A 21,642-nucleotide genomic window follows, 5' to 3' on the forward strand; every position below is an offset into this window, starting at 1 on the left:
ACAATGTGTTGAACAGTTCTAAAATGAAAGTCATGCACATGTTGCTGTGTGCTGACAAAAGAAATGCTTGTTATTGTGTACAAAGGAGCAGCTAAGTCTATCTGATTAAACACTACTGGGGGTGTTTATTGGCTTAGCTGGCTGACTGGGCTTTGCCTATGAACAGCAACAAGACACAGGCATTATAGGTTATAGACTGGCTGCTGCAGGAGCCTGACACCTATAACACACACATTACATGTAAAAACCAAATAAACTTTAAACTGCAGACAGGCACAGCTGAGACACAGCAGAAGTTGCTGTAAAAAGAGAAGGGCTGATTACCTTTCCTTGACTTGAACCTTTGTTTTTCTGGCCAGTTTTTGGCATCACACCCGTGCCTCCTCTGCTGCTGCTGCTGTTGCTGCTGCTGCGGCTCCGGTGCTGTACCGTGTCTGCTGCAGCGCTCCGTGCGGCTCCTCAATCCAAATCACCCGAGCAGTCTGCACGTTTCCAATCGCTCCGAAATAGCTCGACTCTGAAAATAACTGCACCGATCAACGCGGCTGCCACATTCAGTCCAAACGCAGGAGACGGTCACAGTAGCGACACCCATGGGTGTACGCGGCGCAAGCACGGTCTGCAGCAGGTAGCTCTGCCCGGACTGACGGCTGCTTCTTCCCGCCCGCCAAATGTGCCGAGTGCCGGGGCCATTCACAACTGAAGTCATGTGTGTGTGGTGCAGTCAGAGCCAGTCGGTGCCCAGTGCCACGCAGCGCCGCAACATGGAGCGCTGCTGACCTGCCTATCACTGTGTCAAGTCACTTAAACCTTTCAAATATCACACTTCCGGTGCTACCTTTCAAAATAAAACCATTAACAGCTGCAACAGTTTGCATTGCGTTGCGTAAAGCGCGCAAACAAAAATCCAAATATACTTCATGAATACAGGTAAGCATAACAAATATAAATGCATCCTTATGTATTACGTTTTTAAGGTCATCGCTGCCGTATTTCCGGTATCAATCTGTTTTTCTCTGACCGGCTTGACGCAGCTGAATTCCCCTGCGAGCAGCCGGAGCACAGGAGCAAACACAGTGGGGGTGGAAAGGCAGTACTAATGAATTATTTATGATGAAATAAGGCACTAATACCTAAATCATTCATAATTATTCAAGGGAAACAAGGTCGATGCCAATCAAACCTCAATTCATCTCCCCTGCTGATCATGGCACCTGACATTTTGAAATGATAGATGGAGAACAGGTTGGCCGGTGTCAGACATTATCCTGACCTCTTCCTCGATCAGTCAATAAAATTACCTATCAGCCAGAATTACAATCAGGGGTGTTGCATAGGGTAAAATTAACTATACACCGTGCTTGATTGTGGCATTAATGGCCCTCAGACCTAAATCTATAAGGCATCAATTCAATGTATCACAATTACACTAATATGCAATAATGCAATTTAAAAAATGAGAACAATATCTATTGATTATATTGTAGTTTGTTGTTATTATAATGAAGGGTGGCCATAGCTTAAGTATACCTTTTATAATTTACCGCCACATTAGGGCTGATTCTTACTGATTACTGAGTGAATTAAAACTTGGCATTAGCTGTAATCCACTTAGTCTCTTATCTTGTGATTAACTCGCAACCAGTGTTCAGATATAAACTTAGGTAGCAATAGAGCCCTTTATTGCAGCTGCCTCCGTAAAGTGACTTGGGGTTAACTTTATGAGGCTTCTGCACAGGTACAGACATTTTTTTTTAGTTCCTGCTGAGAATATTCAACTCTGATTTGTAAACGTTCTCCTACACCCTGTGCAGAATGTGCATAAAAACACTGCTGCACCCACTGTTTTTGTGACCTTTGTCCTCTTGAAACTTGGTTAGGCAGACATCTGGAAAAGGCACAAAAAAAGGCAGAATTTGAAAAGACCCATCCCCTCCGCCTAGCTCCCCACCACTGCGCACTGCTTCACAAGGAGGAAAGCAGGCAGCAGCTTGGAGGATAGACCTTCAATCGGCATCTGCAGAGGCTCAAATTCAGCCAGTGTCACAGCAGGTTTGTGGCCAGAAGTGGTGCCAGGTCTAGCCTGTGTAAAGGCAGCAACAGAAAGTTTGCTCACCTTGCAGGGAGCTGGGGCTGTCTAGGGTTTGCGCTGGCTTGATTCAGGTGGCTGCAACCGCTGACTCAGGGTCTGTCTCTGGAGCCGCTTCCCACTTTCCTACTGGCGACGTGATCTGTGGCCGTGGGGAGTGAGGAGGGGGTCACACTGTGATTCAAGGCTCTCGCTAATTAGCTACATAAACATGAGCATAAAGCTTCAGCCGTGAGCCTTAGCTTCAGTTAAAAGAAAGCTAAACTATTAGCAACATTTTCGCTCTATCTCTGAAACGCTTCGACGATATTTACATGTTTTATTGCGTTCTTTTGTTGGTCCATCTGCCTTTTTTGAGTTGTTCTGCAGTGTAGGCAGTTGCCAATGCTCGAATAACAACTTTCTCTGCAGGATTCTCCGCCATTAAATCAGGATTTCACCAAGGGAACCTACATCTGCATTTGTAGAATGGCAAATGATATTGCCCTCTCTCTGAAACAACCTGTGATTGGCCAAAGTCTCCCATCACAAGCTAGATTTACTAAAGCCTGAAAACAGCCAAGAGGAGGAACATAAGTCTAGATTCCTCTCAGTCCACTTGATTATAACATGTTCACAGTTAATTGAAGAAATTTTTGCCCAGTACAGCCAAAATTAAACTGCCTACCCCAGCTTTAAATGTGAGGGTTGGTATATTCATACAGTTGCAGCAAGAACCAATCAGCTACGTTTTCTTTTTTCAAGACATATCAACAACCCCCTTTCCAGTCTTATTGTGTGTAATCTATGTGTATTTTTATCTCCAGTGCTCACTCATCATTTCATTAAGGTCAGGCTTTTCAATTATTAATTTGCTGGTGGGAGGAAGATGTTCTCTATTACATCTAAAGAAGGTTGCCGTGCTAGAGTAAACCCCTGATTAATCAGTCTTTAAGATATAAATTAATCCTCCTTTGCTACCCCATTGGACACTTGCCAGGATTAAGACATGCCAACATCATACATCTCAACTTGTAAGCGATATATCTCCTTTGGTTGGCAGACATAAAAAGGCCACCAAAGGACATATTTCTACTTAAAAGGTTCCCTCTCTGCAAACGGTAATGAGAAATACCTGAGGGTGGCCATGGAAACTGGCTTTGGTGCAGGGTGCATGTGTGTGTGCATGTGTGTGTCAGGGAGTGTGATGGACGAGGTGGTCACAGATAGCCAAGTGGTTGAGCCCCCCGCTCTCTTCTGGAAATGCTTCCACTGGCATTGAATCAAATCCTGCCAGAGCTTTCTCTACCTCTGCCTTTCGCGTATACTTTCCCTCTGTCTGTATATAAAGAATGAAAACAGTAAAGGTGAGTGCACAGCCCACGCTGCCTTTAACAGACTGCAAGGGGAGGTGAGATTAATGGGGCCTAACACAAGATTGCGGGGAGATCAGCGGAGTCGTGGGGAGCCAGGGAGTGACTCAATGAAGCCTGGCCCCGGATCTTCTGCTAATCTACTGGAGCTCCGGCTCCTCTGGCACAGCTATATGTGTGATGTTAGTATCTTTAAACCACTCTCAGATGCTATGCTAATGGCAGACTGAGAGATCAGAGAGTCTGTGCTGTTATCAGTTATATGTGGTCATGAGGGGGCAGAGATCCAGATGCAAATCTGTATTCAGAAATAAAAGTATTAAAATGTGTGCCCCATGAGGTAATAACCCAACATGTACAATGCCTAAAAAGAACATTATTTCTAGTCTTTTGTGAGTTTATGCAAGATACTAAAAGGCAGAGGTGGGACCAAGTCATTGTTTGACAAGTCACAGGAAATATCATACAAATTTAAACTTTAATTTTAAACCACCATTATTTAACATGCCTTCCAAACCTTGAAAGCATGTTATCTTTAAAAATCACCAAAATTAATTTACTGAAACAAATCATCGGATTTTCACATTTCAGAAGGTACTTGAACACATCATGCGCTAGGAACGCTTCCTTCAAAAACAAAAACATAACCAGATCTGAGCTATTTCTGCTATTTCAGAGTGGAAACCCGAAGCTTTTCTCAACTTCAGGATTCCATCTTTAACTTATACATTTCAGTTTTCAAACACTGAAGGATAAGTTTTAAAAATCTAATTACTAATTTATGGTGGCATTTCCCGCAAGGAGCTTTGGGAGGCTGAGGGAAAAATATCTGTACCCCTGGGGGGGGTCAAAATAAGAAATAAAGTTAAAAAGTCACATCCCAGCCATCTCTCCCTTCTTAAATAAGTAAATAACAGTTCCTAAAATAATACAATGGCCACAACAAGAAGTAAGAAACTAACTAACTAACTTTAAAATAAATAATAAAATGTTACATCCACGTTTGTCATACACATCTCTATGTATGTGAACGCGACGCACATCTCCATGGAAACGAATCTGTGGTGGTATTTACAACTACAACCCCAGTTTCACTTCAACTGACATCATCTTTAACATCGATTTGTCTTAAAACGTAAGTTAAATTTGTAACACTGGTGTTAAATATTGTTGTAATATAATTAATGGTCATAATGGATCATCATGTTTCCTTCATCTTAAACCGGTACAGAAAACACAAGTGTGGAGTTTTTGTCAAAAATAACTGGTTTGAATCAGTCTCTTATGTTGTTAATAAATGTAATTTTAGCTCTAAAAGGGTCAGATTGTTGATGTTATTTTCAACTTACTATGGCGGCCGTCTGTATTTGCCATTCAAATAGGAAACCGGAAGACGGTCTTGAGGGTAGTTAGCCAGTTAGCATATTAACAGCACAATCCAGTGTTGAAAGAAAATAGCAGTATTACCGTGTGTCAGGAGACAATTACACAAACCACCAGGAAATGTTTCTGATTAAGAGCTCAATAGTTTAAAAAATTGTCTTACCTTAAATAACAAGTTTGTTTCTACCTCACTCCTTTTTGTCTTTAGCTGTTGGTTTACATTTCTCACTTCCATTTCTCCTCTCGTTCGCTGGCTGAACTGTCAATCAAAGTGATTTTATTCACCGACGGCCTCCACATGATTAATGGCGGAAAAGACAGGCCAACTGATGCCAACGGGGGCCAACGGCGAGGGACACACCGTGGCGGCAAACGCCCACCAACGGCCCGACTTTGACCTACGGCCAAACGTCGCCTGGTGTGTCAGGGCTTTTACTCATATTTGATACAAGCGTGGGCTGTTAAGTAGTTGGCGCATTAATTTAGAATGGTGAACAGGCAGTTTCCCCGGAACTACTTTGTAGTTGTACAGCATCAGTTTTTAACTGACACGCCTCAGCCAATCAGAATCGAGTATTCTCCCGGACACTTAAAGAGATAGTGCACCCAAAAATGAAAATTCAGCCATTATCTACTCACCCATATGCCGATGGAGGCCCTGGTGAAGTTGTAGAGTCCTCACATCCCTTGCGGAGATCGGCGGAGGGAGCGGCTAGCACACCTAATGGCAGACGGTGCCCCAGACTAACGTCCAAGAACACAAAATTGAATCCACAAAGTATCTCCATACTGCTCATCCGTAGTGATCCAAGTGTGCTGCAGCCGCGACATAAAAAGTTGTTTTGAAAAACGTCTTATGAACTCTGTTTTTAGCCTCACTGTAGCCTGTAGCTCTGACTGCTTCTCTGTGCTCCACGCTCAGGGTGATCGGTGATGCACGGTCTCTGAAGAGCAGCAGCCTCGTCAGTACTGATGTCCAGATTCTCAAGTGCAGGCATCGCCAATTCCCAGTCTGAGCAGCAAAGACTTTCCTCATCCGTTGGCATTGCTTTGCATTTGAAACAACTACACCACCAGGTTTCCAGTGCTCGACTCCGGTATTCTGCGGCTGACTGAGGGTTAGGCTCATGAGCTGCGGCGGCTGCTTCGTCCAGTAGCCTGAGTTCCGTCCGTATACTCGGGCTCAAACAAATACGGCTCAACAAAGAAATGCTGTTCCTCCTCAGTTTCAAAGTCTTCAGACATGTTGGGCTGTCCTTTGCTAAAAGACCGTAGTGCAAATTATCTTTTAGCTCTGTGGTTGCATTGTCTCTCCCTACGGTGCACGTGTCACGTGATGTAAACACGGGTGAGCAAAGCTCATACTTACGCTGGTTTCGCGCAAGCGCGCACACGTGAGCGCTGAGCACAGAGAAGCAATCAGAGCTACAGGCTACAGTGAGGCTGAAAACAGAGTTCATGTGACAACATTTTATGTCGCGGCTGCAGCACACTTGGATCACTACTGATGAGCAGTATGGAGATATTTTGTGGATTCAATTTTGTGTTCTTGGACGTTAGTCTGGGGCGCCGTCTGCCATTAGGTGTGCTAGCCGCTCCCCCCCGCCGATCTCCGCAAGGGATGTGAGGACTCTAAAACTTCACCAGGGCCTCCATCGGCATATGGGTGAGTAGATAATGGCTGAATTTTCATTTTTGGGTGCACTATCCCTTTAATGTAGCAGACTGGGTTTTTTTTATTTATTTTTTTTATATTGTCTGTCCCTCTTGAGTTGCCGTAGGGCAGAGAAAGTTATGGGGTGACATTTTGCTGCTTTAGGGGGTTCATTAATGTGTAAGAGTTTTGTTGTGATGAAAATGAGTGGTCAACGGTTGCCTTTGGAGCTAGTGCACTATCTTCTGTCCTGTTTATTGTTTTATTAATTATTCAGTTACGCGAACCCAGGACGCTAGGCTACAGAGTAATAATAGCTAAATTCATATGAAGAAATATAAAATATAAGAAATGTCATTTTTCCAAATCAGACGGGTTTACTTGGCTAATTTTCCTCTAAGAATTTACATTCTTGCTGAAAACAACAACAAAAAAAAAACTAAATCTAAATTTAAAATTGTATTTCAAAACGGTTTATGAAAATAAATGTGTTTGTACATACTTTGGATTAAACAATGTGTTTTATATGTGTTCAAGCAATATTAGATATTGACAAATGTCAAAGTTCCTTGTATTGTCAGTTTGTCTGTAAAGTGGGTTTAAAGTTATTTAATTGTATATTATGACTTATTTTTGTATGACTTATTGCATTAAATTTAATAGTATTGTGCTTATTAGTGCAAGTTTATCAATGGTATTATTAATTAGTGCTCATGTGTGTCTTATATGGAATACTGACAAGTGTATTTCAAGTGAGTTAATGTTAGAAATATTATAATTGCCTCAGGTCTCCCCAGTTGAAAAAACATAAAACATGAATACATAACATTAATTAGATTTATTTCACTTTTGTTTTTATGACATATAACAAATTAGCGCCCAAAAAATTAGTACCCCTACTGGTTAGTCCAGGTCTAGGAAAAGAGTTACAGTTGAGCATTGTTACGTTATGTATTTAACATTAAGTATACTGAGAACAACATGGCACACAGTCAATACACCTGCTGGTGAACACAGGTGTTACACTTTGCTACAGACTTACTTTCCCAGGATTGTTTCACGCCTTCAAAGGTTCTTCCGCTCGGGCTAGCTGCCATCTGTTTTGTTGTAATTAAACCCCTGACACTGTAAACTACTTTGTGTTTCAGCATTGTACTCAAAACTGGGAGGGTCAGGGTGCTGAAACATTCGTCCTCGCCATCCACTGTCTCACTGCCTCTTTTCAATGTGTCAGAGTCAGGATCGAGGGGGGAAAGAGAGGGCAGATACAGGGGTGACACAGGACACACCTGAGAGGTAACAACTTAAACAACACCACAGCAAGAGTTTGCACCACATGATTAGAAACTACCCCATCTGTGGAACATACTCATACCACAGTTTCTGTATAGCAGCATCCAGTGCCCCTCTTAAGTCACACAAATGTACACTCCAAAACCTCTTTGCTTGCCACCTGCAGTCGCCCCCCCTGCAGCTCTGGGAAAAGTGCTTCGTCTGAGCCAGGGAGCCCATCGAATAAAGGCTCTGTGTCCTGCCTTCAAGCTGTCTCCAGTGGAACCCAGAGCATGACTGCAGAGCTGGCAACGACTTCAAAGATTCCCCACAGAGAAGAGGCCCCCCTGGCATCCAGATGTAAGTTTTCGAGGATACATTTTGTGCTGCAGGTTATAAAGCAGCACACAACTGGCCAGTTTTCTCACTACCTTTAGGTCCATTTATTTTTACAGCTCCTATGCCGTTTCATTAGCTGTCATTTGATATCTGCTGTGTTTCAACACGAGCCAATAGGTTTGATATCTTTTGCTGTGTTTTTGCATCTCCTCTTACCAAGGCAACAAAGCGGACCCTGCGCAGTATCACAACAAGCGCAGGTCCGAGCATGCGAAAGACAGAGGATTAATTGGATCCACCGGAGGGGAGGCGAGCAAGCAAAGACAAAGCCGAGGCTTCCTGAGGAGATTTGGCCAGATGAAACACCTTTTCAGAAAAACAAACACTGAGGATACCGCAGACTCTGAGCGTCCCTCCAGTGCTGAGGCTCCGGACGACTTCCTGGGAGGTGCCACCGCTGCCTCACATGTTCCCACATTTCATACATTGTCCAGTGAATCTGGAGAGAAGGAGGAGTCAGGTGACCTGTTAAGATCTCCTCCTCTCCCACATCTTCAAGTCTTTCAGATCACAGTGAAGAACACCAGCAGTTTCACCTGTTAGTAGTGATGGATACACTCTCAATCCTCTCCTGGCGCAAACAAGGTGGGCTCACGTGCTACCTACCACTGACAGACTCAATATGGGCTGTGTGATGTGGCCGAGGCTGACACACCAACATCTCCCTGAGCTTCAGGGAGCCAACATCACAGACACAACTGATCTCTCCACTCAGGAGCATCTTTTGGGCAGGGTGCTCTCTGACATCGAGGAAGACCACTGTACTACTGACAGGCTGCAGTCTTCTGCTGAGGGTGCCTCTGGACAGCGAGATAATCTGAACATGAGTGACCTGATGGCGTTTAGGGATACGAGCACACGTTCAAGAATGTCAAGCAGCCAAGGGAGGGGCTGCTGTTGCCCAAAACACCCAGTCTCTAAACAACAGCAACATAGAGACTGTATGCACAATCAAACAAAGGTAATCATATGCTAGCAAAGTCATTATTTAAGAGAGGACCAGATGTCAGATCTGCAACAGTGGCGGTTCATTCACCTCGACTGCCTGAAGGCATGGATCTGCTCAAGAATCGAGTTAGGTTAGTAGATAGCCACAGGTAAACTGAGACAGAGTCAGCCAGTGGTCAAAATCAGGTGGGAAAAAAGATGATGGCCGCACTTTATGACAGCACTTTTGCTCCCACCTGTTTTCAGACTGACGACATCCCTGTTTCTACGAGGAGAAACAGACGTGATCAGAGCTGGTAACATATTCCAACCCACTCCCCAGGGTAACTGTACCTTCTTGAAGATTGTTTTTATTCAACATAGTACTGAACAGAACAGGACGACCCACATGGAAGCATACAAAGAGAATAATTGGCTCTGAATTTGTTACTTTTAGCACCGAGGTGTTTGGAGGTCAAACCCAGAATGTTGCAATTACATGGGAAACACCGCAGAGCCATCAGGTCTCCTCAGAGGCTGCTGTTGAATGTTACCACTATAAATAGATTTATATTTATCAGTGTTTTGATATGGGAAGGGAACTGCCTTGAACTTTGAAATTAATTATTACCTGGATGTGTAAACATTAGTCAGACCAAACGCAGCCCGGCCAGAAGATGTTACTGTTTCTGCAAAGCAGGAACACATGACATATGCACGTGTCTTACAAATCATATCAATGTTTTTAAGTAATGTAGAATATGACTGTCATTGGGATGGGGAAGGAATGAATGGCGTGTCACAAGGCGAGACGCTTGCCAAGCTGCAGACCACGGTTCGAGACCAATAAACAACACAACTGGCTGTGCTTCAGCAAGTTATTGCTGTGTTTCTAGCGGCTTTTTAGGCCCCAAACGTGGGTGTTTTTCGAGGATGCGTTGCTGTGTTACCTGCTGCTTTTTAGCCCCCAAACAAGGATGTTTTTTAATGACTCAAGGCTATTTTTCCTGCAACTTTTTAGCCCCCAAAAGACGGTGTTTTTACATGACACATGGCTATGTTTCCTCTGGCTGTTTAGCTCCCAAACAAGGGTGGTTTATAGTGACCCCTGGCTGTTTCCCAGGTGCATTTTAGCCCTCAAACAATGTTTTTTAGCGACCAGTGGCTGTTTTTCTTGCTACTTTTTTGCCCCCAAACATGGGTGTTTTTAAGTGATCAGTGGCTGTGTTTCCTTCGGCTTTTTAGCCCCCAAACAAGGGTGTCTTTTAGCGACTTGTGGCTGTTTTTCCAGGTGCTTTTTAGCCCCTAACCATGAGTTTTCTTCAGTGACCGGTCACTGTTGTACCTGTGGTTTTTAGACTCCTAAATGTGGATGTTTTTAAACAACCAATGGCTGTGCTTACTGCTGATTTTTAGCTCCCAGTAGAGGTTGTTTTTAGTGACTTGTGGCTGTTTTTCCAGCAGCTTTTTAGTCCCCATACAAGGGTGTTTTTAAAAGACTCATGGCTGCTCTTCTTGCTGTTTTCAGCCCCCAGACATGGGTATCTCTAAGTGAATTGTGGCTGTGTTTACTCCGGCTTTTTAGCCCGCAACGTCAGTGTTCTTTAGGGACCTGACTGTTTTTCCTCTGATTTTTAGGCCCCTAAATGTGCATGTTCGTAAACAACCCCTGTCTGTGTTAACTGCTGATTTTTAGCCCCCAACAGTAGTAATTGTATTGACTTGTGGCTGTTTTTCCAGCAGATATTTAGCCCCAAATTGTGTGTTTTTAAGTGATCCATGTCTGTGTTTTCTGTGACTTTTTTTAACCAACTTGTGGCTGTTTCACCAGCAGGTTTTTAGCCCCCAAACATGTTTTTTGTAACCATAAACAAGCATTTTTAACCACAGCATTGTTAAACCATAAAGTGTGAATGTATCTACTACACAATAATATGCAAATACAACATATCTGTGGCTTCCATAAACATACAATGCCAACATTTATTCTGGCAAAAGGGTTGATTGATTTGATACAAGTCCCATATTGGACCAGCCAAAACAAACAATTTTCTGTTTCCAAACATATTTGAAATACTCTATGATAAACTGAAGGACATTATATTATTATACAGATTGAAAACTGATTTTTCTTGGTATTAAGTGGGATTATAAACTCTGTTCTTAGGTTTTGCTGTGGCCGCCGCTTTTCTAGTGAGGATGAGACTCAGAGGACTCAGAGAGAGGAAGAACCCCTCACCAGTCACCAGAGTCACCTGACACTTGATCCTCAGCCAAACCCTTATTTTTAACATCCTGGCTGATGAGTAACTCAATACTAAGTACAACAATAAACCACTGTGCATCTAATTCAAGTGAGCAGATCAATGTAGCACAGGAACAGTAAAAGCATTGAAGATATACAGCATATTAGGATTAAGTTATTGTTTAATACAATATGTTTTAATACATTTACCATCCAGTGCCTCTTTAGTGATTTGTTCCTCTGGCATCATTTCATTACACTGGATATTTCTGTTCATTCTGTTTCATGTTTTATTCCAAGCATCTCACAAAGGCACACACGTTCTGCACCAGCTACCACTACTAGAAGTCAGACTTCTCAAGACTCAAGTCTATGCTACAGGGGAACTGGTTCTAACAATGTGCATCAATGTCACGTGAGCAAAATCGCTGATGCTTCTCTGTGAGATTCCTGTGATGTGGCTCAGTTCTTCCACAACCTGCAATGTATTAAGAGTATCAAGAGTAAGCCTGCATCAACAAAAACAGTTTGTATGGAACGTATTTGTGACAAATTAAGTACATTAACTAAACTTGGACTAGGCAGATGACTTGATATGCTTTGATGTGGCTGCATATGCTGTCCACAGTTTCAGCATTTAACCCTCTGAGACCCAACAAGCTGCCAGGAATCCCAGCTGACATTATTGTAGTGGGCAAAATTTGGGCGAAGGACAAACGGCATGGCCATTTCCAGGTCTCTTGACCTCTCACCTCAAGATGTCTGAATGAAAATAGGTTCTCTGGATACCCATGAGTCTCCCCTTTAGAGACATGCCCACTTTATGCTAATCCAAAGCAGTTCAGGGCAAAAACATGTACTTTTTTGCATGCGGTACAGTATATATTTTCGCAGTCTTGGAATTGCAAACTTGGGTATGACCGGAAAGCTGAGACTCTTGTGAATTCAATAAGTACAGTTTTACTCATGTGTGATGATGTCAGCCCCCATAGTAGCCATTTTGTTGTCGTGACGCCATTTCTTTTAAATATACATATACATATTCTTCAATGACAATGTTCTAACCCCCTATACACTCTTAACTCTACAGTTTAAGTAGGCGCCCAGGTTCTCAGCTTTCAGATGATGTATACAACTTCTGTGTGGCACATACTGTTGGCCTGCTATCTATCTCCCCCCACCCACCCAAATAAGACAAAAATCAGTCTATGTGGGTCTCAAAGGGTTGTTACACTGAAAATAAATGCTACTGTGAACTTTTAAGAACTATAAGAAGTGTTTCACCTGTTTCCATTCTCTGACACAAAGGATGAATGCAGCCACAGCGATGACACCAACCCCCAGAAGCATGCAGTCTTCAGTCACTGTCACAAACTTCTCTCTGTTTAATGAGGATAAGTTTAGTATTAGAGCAGCTACAATCAATATTTTATGTTAATAACGGATCAAATGATTATGTGTAATAAGACAGGGGTCGCTAGCAGTGACGACGCCCCTGAGTTATCACCTGACTCTGCAGTTCTCTTCAACTTTTTAACATCTAAAAGCTCTAAAACCTCACTGTACACTGTCTTCTCAGCACCAAATGTTAGACAGACAAAGTAAGAGACTGGCGGGTGAACGTAGTGGAGCATTTAGCAGCCAAAGAGCCTGATACTTCCCTCAGGACTTAGTGGAAACCACAACACAGCTGAAAGAAAAGTTCCAAGTTTTGTTCAAGTGGCCAAAAAACAGTTACCGCACGTTTCATAGCCTGCTACACCAACAGCATGAGGCTGCATTCATTGTCATAATTTAACAGCTGTATAGGCGTTGCAGGCGGCAAGCCATGAGAAACATGATGGCATGTGACAAAATTTGAAACCTAAACAGCAAAGACACTTCTCAGCTGGTCGTATTCTTCTCAACTGCCAATCAAGCAGCTTGTCCACTCAACCATGACAGAAACCACCTGTTCCAAAAAGTCATAAAATGTGGATTAAAGAGAGACGTAGTACCTCTGTTCTCTGGGTGGGTCGACACACTGAGTGGTAGTGACTAACAAGGAGTCGTAGATGGCAGTCCTCTGAAGGCTGACGAACTGGAGAACGTGGTGGCACAGTTGACAGAGGCGCTCGACAGGGATGGATGGCTCATTGTGACCTATGACAGTTTAGTCACCTTTTAGTCAGTTTAGTCAACACAGCTACTCAGTGGATGTGACTAAAATATCTTCATAGAAATAATTTTGGTCAGTTTTTGTTACATCCTGATACTTCACAAGTTATGGAGGATTAAAAATGACTGAAGTGTCAATAAATAAATAAATAAATAAATAAATGTATAAATAAATACAGGGAAAATACATCCTGGAAATAAATTTATAAATAAAAACAGACATAAACAAAAGAATACATAATATATGAAAATTATTCAAGATTAAATATCAAAAATAAAAATATGCTGAAATATATATACACATAAATAAATGCATTAATAAATAAAGAATAAATTAATAAAAAAGAATACATAAATACAGGAATAAATAAATAAAAGAATAAATTAAAATAAAGATTATAAAATATATCAAAAATAAAAATATGAAATATACACAGACAATAACTGCATTGATAAATAAAGAATAAATCAATAAATTTGTAAATAAAAACAGGAAAAATACAGGAATAAAAAAAATAAAAGAATAATTATAAAAAATAAAAATAAAGTATACAAAATAAAATGCCAAAAATAAAATTATGCTGAACTATACACGGACATAAATAAATGCATTAATAAATAAATAAAGAATAAATAAAAATACAGAAAAATACATGAAGATGGAAATAAATAATCAACTATAAATAAAGACAGCAACAAATAAAGTATAAGAATAAAGTACATTAAAAAAATTAGAAAATAAAAGTATGCTGAAATATATACAGACATAAATAAATGCATTAATAAAATCTGGAAATAAACAAATAAATGTATAAATAAAAATATAAAAGGTGATAATTAAACATAAAATAAATAAATAAATGTCTTGTTTCTACATTTTTGTACAGCTATATTTATTTAATTTTGTATTTCTGTATGTGTTATTAAGGTAGGAGGTCCTAACCTCTGCATTTATCTCCTTATTGATGCATTTATTTATTTCCATATCTTCTTCATCATTTATTTGTTTATCTATTCATTTATTTCTGTGTTTATTTATTAATTCCTGTATTTATTTATTTAGTGATACTTTTGTCATTTTTTGTCCTCCATATCAGTTGCTCTGTATTTAAGTACAATATCTTACCAAGCACCTCCAGAAGGATTTCCACATATGTCAGTGGGTTAGGAGCATTTAATTTGAATTCAAGCCCTTTCAAGACCATCAGCTCTGATTCCAGGACAGTCTGCTTGGTAACACTGTGACCGACTGAATGCAGAAAGCGCACAGCAGTGTTGTTGTCGATTATCTAGAAAATATTCAAGAAATTATTATGAGGAGATTTGTTTATTTCTAATCACAGTGCATTAAAGGTTAATTTATTGTAGGCAGTGAAGACCTTACATGACTGTGCAAAGACAGTTTGCTTGCCAGCTGCACACAGGAGAAAACAATGAGAGGGAATTTCTCCTTGAGCTTGTCAAAAACAGCATCCTCATAACTTCCTGGTTGATCAGCGGCTGCACCTTGAGGTGTGGGTGTGGTCAGTAGATCTGTCAGGTGCTTGACCATGAACCTGGGTGAGATAATTATTCAAATAAAAGCTAAGCCAATATCGTTACGGGAGTGGCGGGGAAAAGCAAACATGCAGCTCCTTCTTACCTTTGAAGTAACTCAATGGCATGGTATCCAGCCAGCGGATCAAGTCTCAGCTCTTTAGTTATCAGGAGGATGTATTCTAAGTACAGGAAAACAAGAGAGGGAGGCAGAGCGTTAGCAAAAGCAGAGAACAAAACAGAATTGAGCTCAGCATGTTGGGACAGAGCTGACAGGCTACACGCAGAGTATTCAAAACACATTTGAAGAGAGGAAGTTGTCAGGCAGTGAATGTGTTTGGGGAAAACTGCTTGAAGTAGGAAATCATGTAGGGTTGTGAAATGAGATCAATACAACAACCACATATCTCCAGGTATTGTTGGTTATTAACAGTCATGTATGATCTCATCTCTTTGCAGTAATGTTAATTTAAAAATATTACTAATATTTTTCATCATTTATCAAGGAACAAATCAGCTAGTCGAGATGATGAGATAAAATAACAGGCCCAGATGGTCCAGTAAAGACAAGATAAAGTCCTGGTATCACTGTGAGTAAAGAATATTAATACCAAACTCTGACTGTCTTTTCTGTGTACCTATTTTTGTGTGAAATCAGCCGAGAGCTGCGCCATTAAGACATTTAACAACCATGAATCATGACCATGCTGGGTTCTCGACACCACCCACCAGCCAGCACTGACAAAACTGTATCGTGACTGGACAGTTTTTCTATTGACCAGTCAGTCTGAAAGAAACCAAAGTATTCATTTGGAAACTCTTCAGCACTGACAGTGGGAGAAGCATGTTAAAGACACAGACAGAACATCTAACAGAAGTATCCCAAATGACAGTATTTAAATAAATCCTATCTTAACTCAACAAGGAAGTATATAGATGTTCATTAGAAGTCATTAACGCTGCTCTCCATCTGCTCCTCCTCACTGAAGTGCTGCTCAAGGAATCTATAAATATAAAATATAAATCTTTAATTATATAAATATAATTACAGATATTTCATATTTTCCTTGGTGCTGCTGGCAGCTGGGGAAGGGGGGTCTGCTTCCTGGAGGAGTTTGTAATGAGAAGTGGCCTCCATAATAACAGGGCTCACAATCCCAGGTGTATAAATGACTTGAGCGTGATGACAGGGTACAGTGAGATACAGATAGTCCTGTACATCTTAGTTAATCCCATGGAGAGATGTCGGAGTGAGGGGGCCGCCCATTGACAGGCACCCCTGAGCAGGTGGGAGTTCTGTGCAGTGGCGGGAGCAGGAAGCGAACCAGCACCTCTCCGGGGACGTTAATTGGCAACCCTCTGGTTCCCAACCCAAGTTTCTGTAGACTGAAACACTGCCGCCCAATATTCTCAAGAATACATTCTCCATCAACATGTGCCAGGCATGGTCTGATTCAGTTCAAGGTGGGGCTCTTGGGTAACCCATTCTCCATTTTTACAGCCCAATCCAAAATACTGGAGGAAAAAATTGATCCAAATTCTCTTACAGCCATTTTTGGTATTCAGTGTGAGGACAATCATCTCCCTAAGGAACAGTCAAATTGCATATCTTGTGCCACTATTTTAGCCAGAAGACTTATATTACTTAACTGGAAGCAGGTGACTCCCCTACTTTAAACACTGGGTGAGAGATACATTACAATATTTTAATAGAAAAGATACGGTTTGCTTTCTGAGGACCTACAGACAATTTTGGCATTGTGTGGCAGTGTTTCATAATACCTGATTGAACAGCTGTGAAGTTGAGGTCCTGTTTGGTTTAAACATTTGCTATAGAATTTTACTCTACACTGAGGGTACACATGCAGACACCTTGTATATTACTGTTTATTTATTTACTTATTTCTATTTTTTTGGGTTGTTTTTTTAACAATGTATTTTTATTTTAATACAAAGTATTAAAAAACAAACACAGAATTATTAAGGACAAAAAGACAACCCCACCCACCCATCCATCAACCCTGGAGCAAACAGAGAAATCCTGACCAGTCAAAGGAAATCTAATAGACAAGAAAGGAAAAAAAAAAACATTTTTCTTAATAAAGGGAAAAAAGACAACAAATTAATTAACTTGTGTGACATAAGTAGGGGAGTATAGCATGTTTCAGTACAATTTTTCAGCTTCCATATTTGCCACAAAACTTAAAAATGGTGTGTGCGATTGATCCTTAAAGATAAGATAAGATCAGATACACCTTTATTGATCCCACAATTGAGAAGTTCCAGTGTTACAGCAGTCAAGGAGAAAGAGTCAGATTAAAAATTTTAAAAAATTTGAAAACTTATAAACTAGGCATGCAAAAGAAAGTACAAAAATACAAGAAGCGGCAGTAATGATAACGAGCAATGAATAAAAATGAGCAGTGGATTAAAGAGAGCATATCTAGTGCAAGTGATTGTATATGCAAAAAACAAACAACACAGGGGACAGTGGTGTTTATAAAGTGTCCTTAGTGTCTTTAATGGTAAATGATGCATAACATCCTTAATCCAATGTCCATATATTGGAGGTGAAGAGTCCTTCCTTTACACAGGATAATGGGCTCTACTTAATTTAACATCTTGGGGAGTTACTCCAAATATTGCCATGGACATAGATAGGGCAACTAGCCATCGAAACATTGCTGAAAAAGTTTTACATATTTAATCCCAGAAATTAAACGACCAGAACATGTGACATGAAGTGGCTTGATTGTTTTTTAATGGATTATTTCATACTAGATTTAGTCTGTTTCGCAGGGGTGAAAAAATTAAAAACTAGCATTCTGCAAAGAGCTGTGTGTGATTTAAGATAATCAAAAGCACTGTAGAGATTACAAATTATATAACAGATGTTTACCTGGGTGCCCCATAGAGGAATGGAGATGTTTTGAATATAATAGATAATGTAACTTCGAGGAAATATAATAAATAAGAACTGCAATGTTTCTCCAAATAACGGTTATAAACATAAACCCAAATGGAAATACATTTGGCTCATAAAACAAGCAAAATTACCGTAATAATACATTTGTTTGCTAGCAAGCTAAAGTGCAAACTGCTTTACAGTTAGCTTTAAGTTAGCTTGTAGGCTAATATTAACGTTACTCACCCGTTAGTCTTCTGTCTTTGAAGCTCCCGCTACATTTTGATAAACTGTTGAGGTTGTCTTTGTTTCTTTTGTTGAGATTAACAAGAAAATCTGTGAGCAGGTCAAACGAAATTTCTCGAAACTTGAAACTTGTATTTTCACTTGGAGAACAAAAGAACTGTTTCGCCATTTTACTACACTAACGTTATCTAACGGTCCGGGCGTCTTCTTTAAACACAAAGGCTACATTTACAAACAACCTGTTTGTCAGAAATAAATTGGAAAAGAAAATAATTAAGGTTGAATTTTCCAGAAGATGGCGTCATTGGACCGTTTTGGTTTATGTTTTACCGCGAGGAACGATTCAACGTCTCCTACTAGGAACCATGTAGCTGCACTGGGGGCTTATTTGGATGTTGCACCGTTTCGTTCCGTTGGCTCTGTTACGTAGTAGCGCTCCTGGTGCTCAGTGTAGATCTCACAACACACTGATGGGCTGCTCACAGCGGGAATAGACGCCTCCTCAATCAGTAGATCATTTAAAGTACAGCTGCTGGTGTAACTGCGTGAAACACCCTCGCTGACTGCAGACATGGCCGACAAGACGCCGAAGGAGTCCGATGCTCGCGTTGCGACCAGGATAGACCCCACTAAAGAGGGTCTTTCGAAAGAGCAGCTGGATTTTATCCGACAGGTAGAGCTCGAGCAGTGGAAGAAGAGGACACAGAAGCTGCGGACACGAAACGTCGTGACGGGACTCGCCATTGGAGCACTAGTCATGGGCATCTGTATCCTTGCCGAGCGCACTAACGTCAACACAAGGTGAAATACGTAACGTTAGCTTAGCATGCTAACGCTACTCAGGGGTCCCTAGATGTTGGATAACACTGTATAAACCCTTAACGCTAGTTTATCTGCACATGTTGACATTGGCAGTTATTGTGTTTGACTGTCTGGTGGATGTAGCTAAAATGTCCGAGGCTTAAAGTTCCCTATTCAGAGGATGCTAACATGCTAGCTATGACATAAAGTTACATGTCAGTTAGCCTAACTAAGGTGGTGTGGGGCGCATTATGACACTAAAAAAGATGTTTAATGTTGTATTTGTAATATTTGTGGGTAACTTACTAATTAGCACGAATCGTTTAAACACTACTCTTTAAATGTACCGAAGCTACAGCTTATATTAGGCAGGAAGCAGAAGGTGAACCACGGTCAGTCCACCTGATGTCTTCCCGGTGTTACCTCCACCTGTTCCTGAATGCGTCACAGGGTACTAGTGATGGCAGTGTTGAAAACTTATAAAAGAGAGCTGTCCCAGTAAGTGTTTCATTGTTGTTGTTTTTTACAAAAATATCAGAATAAACTCATCTTTTTTTCCTGGTGTCATAAATATATGGAAGCACATTTATATCAGGAAGTGAATATAAATTAATAATAATAAACTTTGTTTGTATAGCAGTTTTTAAAACACAGCTACAAAATACTTTATGGTACAGATAAAATAGTATACACCATCAAGATAAAAACAGCAATAATCTGCAAAAAAAAAAAAAAAAGACCATAGGCTAAGACCAGATGGAAAAATATTTAAATAAATGATAAAAATTGATGTTAAAAAGTAATAACTGTAACAAGTTTCTTAGGTAACGAGTATCAGAGCTGCGGGGCTGTGATACTGTAGTACTGTGATAATATATGTTGCAATTTATCTTAATTTATTAGGTTTTTTTTTCAACCGCAAATTAAGGAAAAACTTCATCAACATCTGTTTTTATCCCATATGATAAAGCCTCTTCATGTCACTTCAGTAAGTTTTATTGCAGCAGCATTAATGCAGTGGACTGAAAAAGCATTTGATTCACTTGTCTAATGGTCTACCACAAGTTTAATTTGTATTTCCAACATTAGTAATTTATATAATAAAATGTTGACACTTTGCATCGGCGTGTCTATTCAGTATTGCATGCTAAATATTGCAGTACTATGCTGCATTGATTTTTTTTCCCCATCCATAACATAAATACATGAAAATAAAAATAAAAAATCGTAGAGTAAGCTAACTTACCAAGTCATAATTGTACATTTTTTTTACTTTGACTTACTATCTCAAAATGTTAACCGACCTTGACCTATTGTTAGTTTGTTTCATACAAAACTGTCATCTACTTTTTAAAATTTTCCTGTCAAATAAGTTTCCGTATATTCACCAGTGAGGGCCGACAAAGGGCTGCACAGTGCACTGTTAATCAAAATATAATTGAAATCACATTATGGCCAAGTGCACTTTTTAAATCACACCTTGAATAAAGGTAAAATGTTTCTCAATATACTTTTATAAATGAAGCATTGTGGAGCTGCAGAGATGTCCCAGCCTACAAATCATATTCCAGATGTGAGGGAACGTGCGTGTTTGGTACAGACCCCAGCAGGAATAGTTTTTTCAATTATTTTTTTCCAGTGAAAATTAAATGCAATAATCACCTTTCCCACTAAAATCACGTTGTTGTTGTTTTTCTTATGGTGCACAACACTTTTTCAACTATCAACTTTTTTCCTCAGTCAACAGTGAGTGGCACTATTGCAGGAACAATGTTGAAGTAGACTGCATTAGTTTTAGCTTGGTGTACCTAATAAACTGGCAACTGAGTGTGTTAGATTCCAAAGACAGAGAGGGTATGATAGGACACATGGCTAAATGTTCTGTTCTCAAGCAACTGGATACAAACACCTGACTGACGCTGCTCATCATGTGTTTGTCACAGTTTTCTTCTTGCTGTCAAATATTTTCCTTAACCATTTGCCCCCCCAACTAGACGGCTACACATTTTACTCCGTCTCCCAGGAGCGGATCATGGATGAAATGGATGAGGAGGCCAGGCGTGCGAGACTGCAGGGACCGAAGACCGGTGCCAACTGAGGCGCATGTATCGCCTGCCTGTCGCTGGACTGTGTGTCTGTTCTGCACTTAACTGAGAAGGGACTTATGTGGACACTGATGCCACTGAATTATATTCCACAACTGGCCGCTGTAATGTTGACACAGCGATGGACTCTGTTTTGTCTTGATTGTGAAGATTAATCATGAGGTTCTGCTGCTGACTTATAACTAGATGTGTCTTGATCTTGATTAAGTTTGCCTGTCAGTGGAAAGGACTGATCCACTGACCTTACATGCTACTCAAAAACGCCCACACTGTAGAGCAATTACAACCCTTATCTAACAAGTTCCCAGCCCTGATCAGCTGATGAGCTCACAGTAAGAGGGTAATATCCTTAACCTTAGTCGTCTCATGATATTAAGTCTACAGTGGCCTTTAACAGCAGAGAAATGGCAGTGACACCACTGAAATGACACACGGATCAACCTGTTGAAACATTTATGTTGATAAAGTGATGATTTGTAAAATAAAGATATAATGTATTTGATTTTTTTTTAATACAGAATTATGTCTCTGTAACTATTTATGTGAGAAAACGAGACGGAGTGAAGCAGTA

General features: G+C 40.5%; 3 protein-coding genes across 9 annotated transcripts in view; 1 reads left to right on the top strand and 2 right to left on the bottom strand.

Annotated features, from left to right (window-relative positions):
- Window positions 1–784, bottom strand: part of tanc2b (tetratricopeptide repeat, ankyrin repeat and coiled-coil containing 2b) — a 265,575-nt gene extending 264,791 nt beyond the window's left edge. For 5 of the 7 annotated variants that reach the window (XM_049562630.1, XM_049562624.1, XM_049562623.1 and 2 more), the window contains exon 1: window positions 325–783. The gene's annotated coding sequence lies outside the window, so the exon portion shown is untranslated. Of the gene's footprint in view, window positions 1–324 lie in introns of all 7 variants that reach the window. The other 2 variants (XR_007448045.1, XM_049562620.1) reach the window with 1 other exon arrangement.
- A 10,256-nt stretch (window positions 785–11,040) lies between these two features.
- On the bottom strand, window positions 11,041–18,544 carry cntd1 (cyclin N-terminal domain containing 1). Its single transcript, XM_049563203.1, has 7 exons — window positions 18,166–18,544; window positions 15,121–15,196; window positions 14,863–15,034; window positions 14,605–14,767; window positions 13,319–13,463; window positions 12,606–12,702; window positions 11,041–11,799 (listed from the first exon to the last, which is right to left on the bottom strand). The coding sequence occupies exons 1-7, from the start codon at window positions 18,332–18,334 to the stop codon at window positions 11,692–11,694; spliced, it is 930 nt and encodes a 309-aa protein (XP_049419160.1). The 5' UTR covers window positions 18,335–18,544; the 3' UTR covers window positions 11,041–11,691.
- A 76-nt stretch (window positions 18,545–18,620) lies between these two features.
- Window positions 18,621–21,573, top strand: LOC125880604 (cytochrome c oxidase assembly factor 3 homolog, mitochondrial). Its single transcript, XM_049563204.1, has 2 exons — window positions 18,621–18,932; window positions 20,961–21,573. Exons 1-2 carry the CDS (start codon window positions 18,737–18,739, stop codon window positions 21,062–21,064), a joined length of 300 nt encoding a protein of 99 aa, XP_049419161.1. The 5' UTR covers window positions 18,621–18,736; the 3' UTR covers window positions 21,065–21,573.
- Window positions 21,574–21,642: the final 69 nt, after the last annotated feature.

The sequence above is a fragment of the Epinephelus fuscoguttatus genome, linkage group LG20, assembly GCF_011397635.1.
Source record: "Epinephelus fuscoguttatus linkage group LG20, E.fuscoguttatus.final_Chr_v1".
NCBI classification, from domain to species: domain Eukaryota; kingdom Metazoa; phylum Chordata; class Actinopteri; order Perciformes; family Serranidae; genus Epinephelus; species Epinephelus fuscoguttatus.

Bases quoted from the DNA above. Each gene is read 5' to 3' on its own strand.
- cntd1 (XM_049563203.1), bottom strand. From the start codon at position 18,334: ATGGCGAAACAGTTCTTTTGTTCTCCAAGTGAAAATACAAGTTTCAAG. The intron at 15,035-15,120 runs GTAAGAAGGAGC...TATCTCACCCAG, and splicing joins GCCATTGAGTTACTTCAAAG to GTTCATGGTCAAGCACCTGA. The intron at 11,800-12,605 runs GTGAAACACTTC...AATACATTGCAG, and splicing joins GTGTCAGAGAATGGAAACAG to GTTGTGGAAGAACTGAGCCA.
- LOC125880604 (XM_049563204.1), top strand. From the start codon at position 18,737: ATGGCCGACAAGACGCCGAAGGAGTCCGATGCTCGCGTTGCGACCAGG. The intron at 18,933-20,960 runs GTATCCTTGCCG...CCCCCCAACTAG, and splicing joins AGCACTAGTCATGGGCATCT to ACGGCTACACATTTTACTCC.